The 12,418-nt window shown below is 40.9% G+C and overlaps 1 protein-coding gene across 2 annotated transcripts in view; it reads right to left on the bottom strand.

The window, feature by feature from the left end:
• Nucleotides 1-1,991: 1,991 nt before the first annotated feature.
• Nucleotides 1,992-12,418, bottom strand: part of MPPED2 (metallophosphoesterase domain containing 2) — a 180,018-nt gene continuing 169,591 nt past the window's right edge. For both annotated transcript variants that reach the window (XM_023230359.2, XM_023230360.2), the window contains exons 5-7: nt 9,647-9,762; nt 6,346-6,459; nt 1,992-3,361 (exon numbers count right to left, since the gene is read on the bottom strand). In XM_023230359.2, the coding sequence (XP_023086127.1) occupies nt 3,243-3,361; nt 6,346-6,459; nt 9,647-9,762 (349 nt within the window). In that variant the 3' untranslated portion in view covers nt 1,992-3,242. The remainder of the gene's footprint in view (nt 3,362-6,345; nt 6,460-9,646; nt 9,763-12,418) is intronic.

Genomic DNA, 12,418 nt, shown 5'->3' with positions numbered 1-12,418 from the left:
CTCGGCGGAGAGGATGTGGTGCCATTGCGGTTGTCATAGAGCCACATTGCGGGGTGTTTCAGGGAGCTGCTACTTGAGGGATAGGATATATCCCCAGGCTTGTGCCAGTCTCTCTCTCTCTCTATTTTTTTTTTCAGACAGAATTTTGCTCGTCGCCCAGGCTGGAGTGCAATGGCACTCTCTCGGTGCTCACTGCAACCCCCGCCTCCCGGGTTCAAGTGATTCTCCTACCTCAGCCTCACGAGTAGCTGGGATGACAGGCATGTGCCACCACACCCAGCTAATTTTTGTATTTTTAGTAGAGTCGGGGTTTCACCATGTTGGCCAGGATGGTCTCAATCTCTTGACCTTGTGATCCACTCACCTCGGCTTCCCAAGTGCTGGGATTACAGGTGTGAGCCACCGTGCCCGGCCACCAGTCTTATATCAGCTCTCAGAGGGCATCAACTTATCCAGTCCAGATACAGAATGATTAAAAGGGCATGGGCTATGTACAGATCTGCTTTTGAACCTTCCATTTTTCCTAGGGAAAGTTATTTAATTTTGGTACATCTTACTTTCCTATCTGTAAAGTGGGGCTTCTTCTTCTTCTGTGACCTTACCCAGGATTCTGTGAAGATTAGAAACAAAATACACAACCTGCTCAACAGAGTGCCCGGTGATGGAAGGATAGGAAGTGCCCAATTTGTAAGAGCTGTTTTGAATATTTCCTTGTTGTAAGGCCCAGTGTAGAAAGCTCTGGGCATCTGGACAGTGATTACGAATGCTTCAGAGGCAGTTCGTGCATATGAAATGGTGGACTGGCTGAAGAAAGCTTTATCCACAAACGAGTCTGCCTTCTAGATTTAGTACACTGGGTAGCTTCCTGCCTCCACAAAATGGAAAGCAATTTTAGTAAGTGCTTAGCTCAATTAGTTTGTGTCCAGACGAACTCTCAAGGGCTGTGCATACACACTTGTTCTCATGATAACCCACCTATGTCTGGGAGGCTTGTTTTTCCAGAAGCCAGAGGCCTGAGTCTCTGGCTTCTGGTACACTAATCAGATTAAAATGCCATTCACCCTCTTCTACTGATGTAGAAGGTCAAGGAAGGGTGGTCCATTTGTCATAGTACCTTCTTTTGGTCCATGTTAGTTGCGACGGTCATGAGCGTCCTCTGGGAAGCCCATGGGAAGCTCAAGCATCTGCTCTGCTTGACCCAAATGTCCACCACAGCCTATGGTGACATCCAAGATACTTAATAACTATTAACAACTACAACAGACCAAGATGGTTACATGTGAATCTGAGCGTGAATTCTGGCCTAGAACATTCTCTCAAATTCTGCTGGTACTGAAATCAAGAATTCCTTTCAGAAATTGCACCAAAGGATCCACAATGGGTAGAAAGGAAGAAACATATATCCAGAATACAATCCAACGAGCCCTGACACATAAGACTTTGGGGGTGCATTGCAGATCCAAGATTACGCTGTTTTGCTTCAGTGGTTCTTCCGTGTGATGTTTTTTATTTTATCTGTTTTTCGCCACCCTTCTGCCTATCCCCTCTTGGTTGCCACAGCATTTTGTGGGTGGGCATCACTAAAAAACCAGTGAGGAGGAGATGGTGACTGCTCTTGGGGAAGATGAGAATGTGTAGTGATTACTGTGTGATAGACTGTTTCCCCAAACTCACTATCACAAACTTGCCCAAAATACATCCACAGCCTTAACTGCAGTCTCTCTGTTCCTGTAGAAATTACAACAGCCAAAGATGAAATCTAAGGCAAGAGACATGACAGCATGATGGAAGGAAAGAGTACACTGAGTGCCTTATCGATCTATCTGCCAGCCTGTGAATGGTGGGTAATAAAAATTTATTGAAAATTAGGGGAAAAAATCACTTACTCTAATTCTTCTGAAAGGCATTACTGATGCTACATATGAATAAATCCCTCCTTCCTCAGGACGAAACTACCATCCTCCACCAGCCAACCCTCCAAACAGCACGAATTTAAAAATCTTGCAATTTTATTTGCATATAAAGGCCGCTAGATATAGAATATCACAATAAATTTAAAGAAACAACTGCTTTCCTAAATTTCATTAACAAGGTAACGTAAAATAGAATAAAGCTCAACAGCATTTACAATGGGAAAACAGAAATGACTATTAGCGACAATATTTTGTGCTAGCGAAGATTGCATCGACACACAGTGCAAAATGGGAGAGGGGAGAGGAAGTAAGAAGACAATTCGGGGTATTTAAATAGAAAGGACAACTAAGCCTTATTTTAGTTAGCTTCCATTGCATCCATTTAAGTCTATACACGCCTGTAACTGTACCTAGATTTAACTCAAGCTCTTTTAAGACCTTGAGTTCTGAGAAAATATGTCAGTTCCTTCCGACTTCTGATGTGCTGCTATACAGCATCCCTTTGCAGTTGTACTGTCCTTGGCAATATTAAACTCCTAACGTAGTCATAATACACAAAAAATACTTATATATATAAACCCATATTGAAAAGGAGTCTGCATGTTCATTTTTTTAACCGTATGAGATACCTGCTCTTGACAGATTCCATTTCTGTATTTTTAAAGCTAAAATAATTTAAAAGAAACAAACAAACAAGAGACCTTGTATAACCACAATAGGAATCTCACTAGCTAAACCATCCTTTAAATGACAGCCGTTTTCTTCTCAACGCAGCTTTCTTCATAGTGAGAGTGTGAAAAGACGTCTTTTCCATGCCTGCTTCTGTTGAGAAGATTGCTATAAATCGGGACCACATCTGCAAAAAAGAAGCATTACCAAGAAAACAACAACAACAAAACATCGAAAACTAAAATATTTCAAACAATACTCTTAAACAGTTGTGCAAATCTCTGTTGGTTTTTAAAACACTGCCTACCTGTTTCTTATTTTTTTTCTTTCAGCTTAAAGCATATTAAAATAAGACTTTTATCACTTTTTAAAAGAAAGCTTGGCTGTCCTTTGGCGAACACTAACAATTTACAATGGCATGGCCTTTAAGAAAACAGAAGTCAATTTACAAATTCACAATGTTCCTCTGATTTCAAATGGATGCCCCATTTAAAATAAAATAAAATAAAGAAGAAGCACAACTTCTAGCATCATTTGTGTTCCAACAATTTACAAAAAGAACTCACAGGGTTTGGAAATAAGTAAGAGAATGTAAGTTTATAATTAGAAAAATGGCAGTTTGTAGACCTTCCCTCACATTCCAATAGGGCATTTAGAGCTTCAGGAACCCTGTGGGTTTGGAAGGTCAAATATAATTGGAGGGTTGGTCGGTTGAAAGCTGACTGTACACGTCGAGGCATTGATGTACGTTGTGTAACCGTCGGTCATGATGCCATAACCTGTGGGGAAAGAGTGTCACATTTACTGTAATATATACAAATGAGAGTGACGGAATGTAGGGCTGTCAGGCAAGGAAAACAAAAAAATTTTGTCAGTGGGTGGTGAGATGAAATTCAGTTGAGCCTCCTCAGATAAAATAATGACTTTCAGAAGCTACTGTCCAATTTTACTCTATTTTCTTTCAACGGCAGAATCCGCTTCAACTAAGAGCGATTATTGTTTTCTTTATTTCCATGCTAAACTTGTTGAAGAGGGGCTGTGATTTCTTTACTAGGGAGAATAAAGAAAAACTTTTTCTTCCTTTTAAAATAGGATTTTCAGGCCAGGCACGGTGGCTCAAGCCTGTAATCCCAGCACTTTGGGAGGCCGAGACGGGCGGATCACGAGGTCAGGAGATCGAGACCATCCTGGCTAACCCGGTGAAACCCCGTCTCTACTAAAAAATAAAAAAAAATTAGCCGGGCGAGGTGGCGGGCGCCTGTAGTCCCAGCTACTCGGGAGGCTGAGGCAGGAGAATGGCATAAACCCGGGAGGCAGAGCTTGCAGTGAGCTGAGATCTGGCCACTGCACTCCAGCCTGGGCGACAGAGCGAGACTCCGTCTCAATAAAAAAATTAAAAAAAAAATAAAAATAAAAATAAATAAATTAATTAATAAAATAGGATTTTCATTTCAAAGCCTTGTGTTAACTGTTGCGTTCTAGGGAATAAAATGGGTGATAGAAGGATTACTCCTTAGGGGCAAACACAACCAAAGTCCAAGTGCGATATGGGGTAGGTGAGGGGGGAAGGATACTGCATTGAGAGTTAAGAAATGTAGACACTTAATCTACTTATTTATGAAATAATCTCTTAACTGCCTTTACAAAAGTTAACCATACATGATTTTTGAATTGTGTGGCTTTAATACAATTCCATTTCATTCAAAAGTGTCAACTAATCGCATGCCCAAGTGATGTGTAGAAACATCACCCTAGGTCACTGTTTCCTAAGCCTACCTGGATACTAGATCAAGCAAAAACACTTCCCACGTGCAATATAAACCTTTTGTGATTTATTGGGAGAAAGCGGTTTCCCTAGGTGTTTGGTATATATGTTCCCTTGATAATTTTTAATATGTTAAAATGTTTAGCATGTTTGCAAGTTTGCACATTTCCCTTCATACCTTATATTTGCCTTATAGCCTCTTCAACTAAGATTGTAATTCTATGTGGGTATCAGGCTCTTATGGTGTATAAAAATATAGCTGTGAAAAAATAAAATTACCAAGATACATAGAAGTAACTGAAAAGGCTTTTTTCCACATTTGCTAAAATTTCTCCAAGTAAGCCTGTGGAGAACTTAATGAGGGTCAATGGAAAAATCTCTTAAGAAAAGAAAAGAGGCATTTAAAATCTGTGCTGTTTAGTTCTGGGGTCATAAAGTCTTGTTATCTCTCTCCATCAAGAGGTTGGTATTTGCCCTCTTCCTGCCCTCTTCAGCTGTCTTAAGTGAATAAAAGTGAGACAAGTTTATATGAATATGATCTCCTCCCTTTTAGGCAAGTTTATTATTTCGGGGCTTCGGTGGAATTCCTCAATTGTCTGGCTAGTTTAAAGGTAATTAATGATTTTTTTTTAAAGATAAAATGCAAACTCAGAGGCATGCTGCAGGAATTCAGACTTGTTTTCAGAATAACAGTCCCCCAGAAATGTTGCTTAGTTTACATATAAGGCCCCACCTCCCTACTCTCCCCTTCAGGCACTCCCCCATCACTGGTGTTCCCTCCATCATACCTTAGGGCAGTATCCTCCTTTACAGGAAGCACAGCTCAAAGCCAGGGCAGGCTGACATCCACTCTCTGGGAGCTGCACCCTGCTTTCCACCCACTCAGCTGGTACCTGCACTTGGAGCAAGCTGAATTTTCTCTGGCCTCAGTAGGATGATTTTCAATATGCTCTTTATTACCTGCCTAACCAGGAAGCCACTGGATTTGTGGGCTTTGAAAAAGCCAACTTTGCTTTTTGTTTCCTCAGGCACACAGCCTAAAACACCTCAACTTGACTGCAGATTCATAAATAACTCCAGAGAGCTGCCATAAGCAGGAGCTGGAGAGAATATAGCGGCTGCCCACGTAAACACGGCCATTGCACACAAGCGTGTGTAACTGGGAAAGTCGGCTAGGGACAGAAACCCTTAGGCTTGCTGAAAGAAGGCTTTGTGTCTGTCCCAAAGCCCAGTTACCCATGATTTGAAAAAGGCAGGTTGGAGAAAACCCAGATCCCTTGAAGGTTCCTGTGAGGCTTTTGGTTCTGTGAACCTGACTCAGCTTACCTTGAAAGGCAGAAAAACAGCAACTGGACCAGTTCCCATTTAAGAGAGATTTAATTATTCTGCTTAACCTCAGCCTGAGCTAATAGCTCTGTTGACTTCTGAGAAGTCCGAAATAGTTTTCTGAGGTCAGTAAGGAAAAGTCTACCTGCAAATGTGCAGGTTCCCGCCACTTCTGTTACCTTTCACTGCATGTCCCAAGCTATTTTTCAGAGAATGCCTTGTCTTCCTGGGTCTTTGTGTTAATTCCGTATGAAACACAGTATTTACAGGTAGGAGGGGACTATACAGGCTTAAAATATCTTCTAATATCCAGACCTTTTCTTCTAACTTAAGGAGAAAATGACTCCTTTTGTACCTCGGAGTTGCTCTAAAGCAGTGGTTATCAAACATTCCTCGTTAAAGCCCTGAGATTCCAGAAGCTGCCGGGGGAATGCTGGGTTTGCAGTAAAGTAGACCAGACGTGCTTCTTACTTTCCACTCTGCTTACAAGAGAGAAGGTCCATATAAAATATTTATCAGTTTTATATGCAGATATTTCTCATAAGACTTCATCTTATAAAAGGGTCCCGCTGCTAAAAAGTTTGAAAACAACTACTCCAGTTATTCCTAGTTGTACACTGAGATCATGGATAGAGATATAACATATTTTGAATTCTTTTCCGCTGTTCTTACCTTCATGGATTCCACCAAACACATGGAGCTTGGGCCGGACTCGCCTCTGAACCGTGTTTAACAGCTCCACACAGCCCACTCTTTGAAGCTCCTTTGGAACCCAGTCTCGAAAACCTAAGGGCAAAATGCAATCAATACACTTAATTTTCTTTCTTCAGGTAAGGTTTCATTTAGACTTTCAGGAAGCCATAACTCACAGGAGGTTTATTACATTATCTGTAATCCTAGCCTCTCCATTAAAGCTCACAATGGCTTTTAAGAAACTTTTCACTCGTCACTTTGTCTTCTTTAGGTTCTTGAAATTTTTTTTTTGGTTTCCATTTTTTTTTTCCTTCCTGTTAATTAACATTTTTTTTTTCTGTAACAGATTTGATTTATTCAGCCATGGGTTTCAAATCTTCTTCATGAGCTCAATGACATTTATTCCCGGCAGTCCCATAATATCTCTTTCTCCGTCAATTCAGTTACTTTCTCTTTTTTATTGTATCTTTCTTATAGCAGTTTACTTCGAAGATGATTCAAAGAAGAAGGACTGGGAGGGGGGCTGCCTGTAAACTGGTCACAAGATACCCAGCTCTCTTTAGATACACTAAGTCTTATCTCTTGTGGTTCCCGATGACCAAAGCTTTGGAAAGCCAGGTTGTTGCTGTGGTCCTGTCCTCTCCAGCGACAGGCAAAAATGTGACCTCACAGTGGCATCCAGCAAGCTGGGGCTAATTGACTACTTTTAAAGTAAAAGCCACTTAGTTCTACACTTAATGCAGAAAATCCATAAAAACTGACATCAATTATAGCAAAAGTCAGCTATCTGGATGATTATGGCCTGGAATGGAATCCATACGCCTCAGCAGGATAGGGCATAAAGAAGGCAGGTAGGATGAAAGGCTAAATTGTAATCTCTGGAAATCCATTCCACAGCGCCATTAGGTTATTTCTATTATTTAGAAATAACTGGGCAGTAAGGAACAGCTTTCTGCTTTGTCGGGCCAAACTGCACACATGAACGTTTAGCGTCTCTGTAAAGACACATTTGCGGGGGTTTAAGGAGTGACCAGAGAGTCTGAGAATAGATGGAAGTGAGGTCGCTAGCAAAAATCTATTCAGCATTTTCAAAAGTTTTTAAATGGTGGGGCAGAATCCTTAAGCTACATTGACTGGCATATTACCTCAGGCATGTGTTTTTCCTGACGGGGGAATATATTCCATTTCATATACAAACATCTGAGAAAGCATCTTACTCATACCGTAATAGTGAAGTCCCACAGCAGTGTGGCGCCCCTCACCAGTAGGAAGAAATTCAAAGCCAATCTTTCCACTCCCCTCTCCAATGTCACATTTTCACAAGAATCCTGATAGCTGTATTAACTAAGATTCAATAATACCTTATGACAACTTTGCCTGACCTTTTATTTGGGAACTCCTTGATGTAGCTGTCACTATCCTCTACTCACAGCCACTCTCTCATTTACTCCACCTTTACCATAAAGAGAGGGATGCTAGCTTCCCTATTAAGAGTTCCTGGGATGTCTAAAATCCTTGGAGTCTACAGTTCAGAGTTACTCTTATTACCATTTGCTTTTATACCAAAATCAATGACTTGATAAGTGTGTTCTGTTCAAAGTTATATTTCAAATAATACCCCAGTCATGTAAATGTTTCTCTGCTGAAGATGTCCAAGTCCCTTGAAATAAACAACCAAAGGGAAATCATGCCTGCACTCAATTAGGCTGCTCAGACAAAAGGATGAAGGTAGCTGAAAAGATAACTCTGTAGGGTGCTCTCACTGGGTAACTCATGCTCATCAGAATATTTACCTAGCAATTTAATGATGTAGCTACTCTAACGGTTGTAAAATAGGGAACTTAATTAATTATGACTTGATACAGGTTGTTGACAAGTGTAATATTTTAAAACATGGGTTGGGGTGGCCTGGGGATGATGAAAAAGCATGGGAATGGTGGTGATTCTGAAGTGTTAAAAAAGTGAGGAACTGCTGATCCTATGCAAATCTGTACAATTCCCATGTCTGCAAGAGAGCTGGCTCTTCTTCTCTTACTTCCCCCATTACTAAAATGTGCCACTATGGCCTCCGCTGTGGTGCTCACTTCCACTGTTTCTTTGTGAAACATGGCCACTTCCCTTGCAAGAGAAGGAGAGAAGCACCAAGTGCCTTGGAGGAGAAAATATCTACAAAGGTTAAACCTGCATTAGGAAATGAAGGTTAGCTTTTTCTTTTTCTTTTTAGGGATGACAGAGGAGGGGAGTAACATGGATAAAAACCCCAAACCACAGGAAAATTTGTGGAAATTATTTATATTTGTAAAAAGTGTTTTTCCCCTCTCTCCAAACCAACATGATTAAGAAACTCTTTAAGCACTGTACACTGAAAAATGTGTTAAAAGGGTAGATTTCATGTGATATGTGTGTACGTGTGTGTGTTTAGCCCCAATTTTAAAAAGAAAGAAAAAACCGAACACTCTTCTATTAAAAGTGAAACATCTGAATTTCTTGAGCACACCTTAGTTGTTTAGAAAGGGTCCTGGCATAATGAGTACTGCGTAGATGTGGAATCAGGGTGGTAGTCCTTGTTGAAGAATGTTCTGTAGCTAAACCAACAGATAACAAGTTCGTGAAAAATTAGAAGATAATAAGTCAAATGATCATTCTCTGACCCGTAATGTGGCTCACTAGTGGGTAGGCTTTGAAGCACACAGACAATATAAATCTGGATGCCGGCTCCATGTGCCTGTAGGATAAGTATCCGTAAGTAACTTTCAGCGTAAGTTCTTACTGAAATACCTCAGCTTAAAAAAAGGGTCCTTTTCTAAAATTATCAGCTCAAATGTTAAACTTTAAAGGTCTCCCAGGTCCCAGCATTATATGGAAAAGGAAAATGAGCTCCTTTGAACAAAAATTTCCATCATTTCATTGCCATTCAAAAGCCCTGTGATTGGGAGGTCTGTATCTTCCTTCGTTTCTCTACCCCACCCCCTTACTCCAAAGTGAATACAGTTCTTAAAATAAATTATCAAGCTCAAAAGACTGTGGTGCACCATACTCATTTGATTTTTCCCTGACTTGACTAAATCAAAAAATTTAATTTCAAGAACACCTGTAAGCCCAGCAGAACTGCTGAGTTTAATTATCCTACTGAGTTTCTTTAAAGACATTGACTTTTCTTTTCGTATTCACTTTTTTTTTTTTTTTTGGAGGAAAATGATTATGTCCCTGAAGCATTATTCATTATGCCTGGAAAAAAAAAGGCATCTGGATGACAAAGGACAACCTTTGCTTCACTTACCTAGAGGAGGTCCATGTGTCATGAGTATGTCAATGCCCTCAGGGATGAGGTTCCACTTGTCCAGCAGAGACTGACCTCTGGGTAGGTTAAAGCCCCATCCATTAAACCACGGGGTCCTTTGGGGGAGATAATGCACATGGTATCAGGCCAGCAGAGCCACGGCTCCGCTCTGCAATATTTCTCTCTCGCACATTCCCCCACGGTTTGCATTGCTCTCTTTTCTCTTTTTGATGGTTGGCCCTGGCAGCAGGATGCTTTTTTGTTGACTGCTTCAAAACCAATCCATTTGAAAGCAAGCGTGGAGCCTACGAATTGTTCCACTAGAAAGGGGCACAGGAGCCTTTACAGTGGAGACTTTCCCAGCAGGCCTCTATCAAAATCTTGACAATGCTTTGTCTTCCCCCAAATCTCAGTGCTTCCTAAGATACCCAGCCCTGATCCAAAGCATTTCCACCCTTCCTGTAGTGCCTCACAGCTAAGAAATTCTGCAGTACTCCTTCTCCCTCGCAATCACTGTGGAACTACTTCTTCAGAAAGATTCTCACTAAGTCCTTGGAGAAAATGATGAGGGCTCGATGGTTTGTTTACACTGGAGTGAGATTTCCAAATAAATATGGGGGCTCTGAAAAGTGAGAAGGAACACAGTAAACAGAAAGTAAATGTAGAACTTTTCTCCTGCCACCAAAAGGAAGATTTGGGGACATCTCTGGTCACTCTGGAATCTACTCTCCTGACAATGAACGTGAGCTTTTTCCAATCCCAGGAACTTCTGCTCCAGGAATGAGTTTTTGAGACTGATGTTCCATGTAGAAGGGAATGAGTCTTTGTCCATCCACTGAGCATTTCTGATTGGTGCTGAAACTGTCTCTACCATTGTAATAGGAGACTGATCAATTTCTCTCTGCAAATACTACAGGCTAAATCACATTAGAACTAAGTAGTTCCCAGTGTCATCCTATTCCAAAACGTCTAGATCTTATCAGTATTCTTTAAAACTGTTCTATTTTGTTCTGTGGGTAAATTCTAATTTGCTAAGGCATACATGTAACAAACAAGTTGGTCAATTTTCTGGCCAAGTCCAACTTACCCTTTCAGCTTAACCCGCACCTTCCATGCCAAATGAAAGAGGTAAACCTGTGTATAAGGTGACCCTAACCTTGTCAGTGACAGCTAATCAAATGGAGTGCACCCTTATTTAAAGCCAGTCACTGGCCAGACTAATCAGATTCTTTCAAGAATTTGAACTTAGAAACACTGACACAGCATTCATTTGGTGGTGGACACATATAGTCAAGACCAGAGGGAGAAGAATGGTCATCGAAAGCCATACAAATATCTGTGGTACACGTGCAAACTTCAGTTCATGCTGATATGGTGGAGAAAGTTCCAGAGAGGAGACTGTGTAGCCCTAGCCAGGAAAGGAGAAACCAGGAAAGTATCAGACTTGCTTCCTAACCACTTTCGAAATCCTTAAGACATGCCCAGGGTGCTTGCTCATAACAGAAATAAGAATATGAGAAGAAGAAGAATTATTATAGCTATTGTTTTATTTAATGCTTTTTCTGTGTCAAGGTACCATTCTAAGCACTTTATTTGTATTAACTCATTTAAGCCTCGCAGCAAACTCATGAGGTGGGCACTATTATCATCTCTACTTTACAATGAGGAAACTGAGGCACAGAGAGGTTAGGTAAACACAATTAACAACTTGGATATAAACCCAGGCGGTCTGGTTCCAAAACCAATGTTTACCACCATGCAATTCCTCTTCTTATATACTATCTGAATTAATTTACTCCTTGCTCTGGGTGAGACTCTTCTATACTCTTTCAAGTTTGGGTATCTTGTTGCTTGAAGCCTAATGAGCTCTGAACTGGAATAATATATCAATTTCATGGTTCTGAAATCCAGTAATAACATGGTGGAGTGGACACCTATTGCTTTTGCCTGTTCAGATCTTGCCTCCATCTTTTGGTGACAACATCTGAGTTCGTTTGGAGAACCACCCTTTCCCAGTCAGTACATGTGCTTCCGGTAAAACTGATTCCATCGCTGCTCTAGACTGAGTCTCAGGGATGTACATATGACCCAAGTTGTGTCAACGAGGGTCACCATCAGGCTTTGGTTGGTGCTATCTAAGATGAGGTCATGGTTTTTCTCTCTGGGATCCTGAGTCTTAAGACTTATATGAGCCTGGAATTGCCAGGGAGCTATTTTATCTGTCCTATAGATAGCCCTTGCTTGAGAAACCACCACAAGAAACCCCAGACAAAAAAAGAGAGGGCTCTAATGATGTTGTTGAACGCGTGGATCCAGCTTTACCCAAAGCCAACTGAACTTTTCCTTCTACGCGCCAATAAAATCTTGTTCTTTTTATTAACTTTAGTTAGATCCTGTTTCTTGAAACTTAAGAAGTCCTAATATATACAATTATTGTATGCACTTGGGATAAGCAATAATGTCTCCTCCACTCCAAGATGTCCACATCCTAATACCTGGAACCTGTGAATGTTACTGTACATGGCAAAGGGAAATTAAGGTCACTGATGGAATTCAGCTGATCTGAAAATAGTAAGATTATCCTGGATTATCTAGGTCAGCCCAACGTAACCCCAAGGGTCCCTAAAAGGAAAAGGGAGGTGGAAAAGAAGATCAGAGTGATGCAATGTGAGAAGGACTCAACCTGCTATTGATGGCTTTGAACACAGAAGGAGGAGACTAGGAGACAAGGAATGTGGGCAACTTGTAGAAGCCGGAAAAGTTAAGAAAAAC

This window comes from Piliocolobus tephrosceles, chromosome 13, assembly GCF_002776525.5.
Source record: "Piliocolobus tephrosceles isolate RC106 chromosome 13, ASM277652v3, whole genome shotgun sequence".
Taxonomy (NCBI): Eukaryota; Metazoa; Chordata; class Mammalia; order Primates; family Cercopithecidae; genus Piliocolobus; species Piliocolobus tephrosceles.
This window is presented reverse-complemented; position numbering and strand designations above follow the sequence as displayed.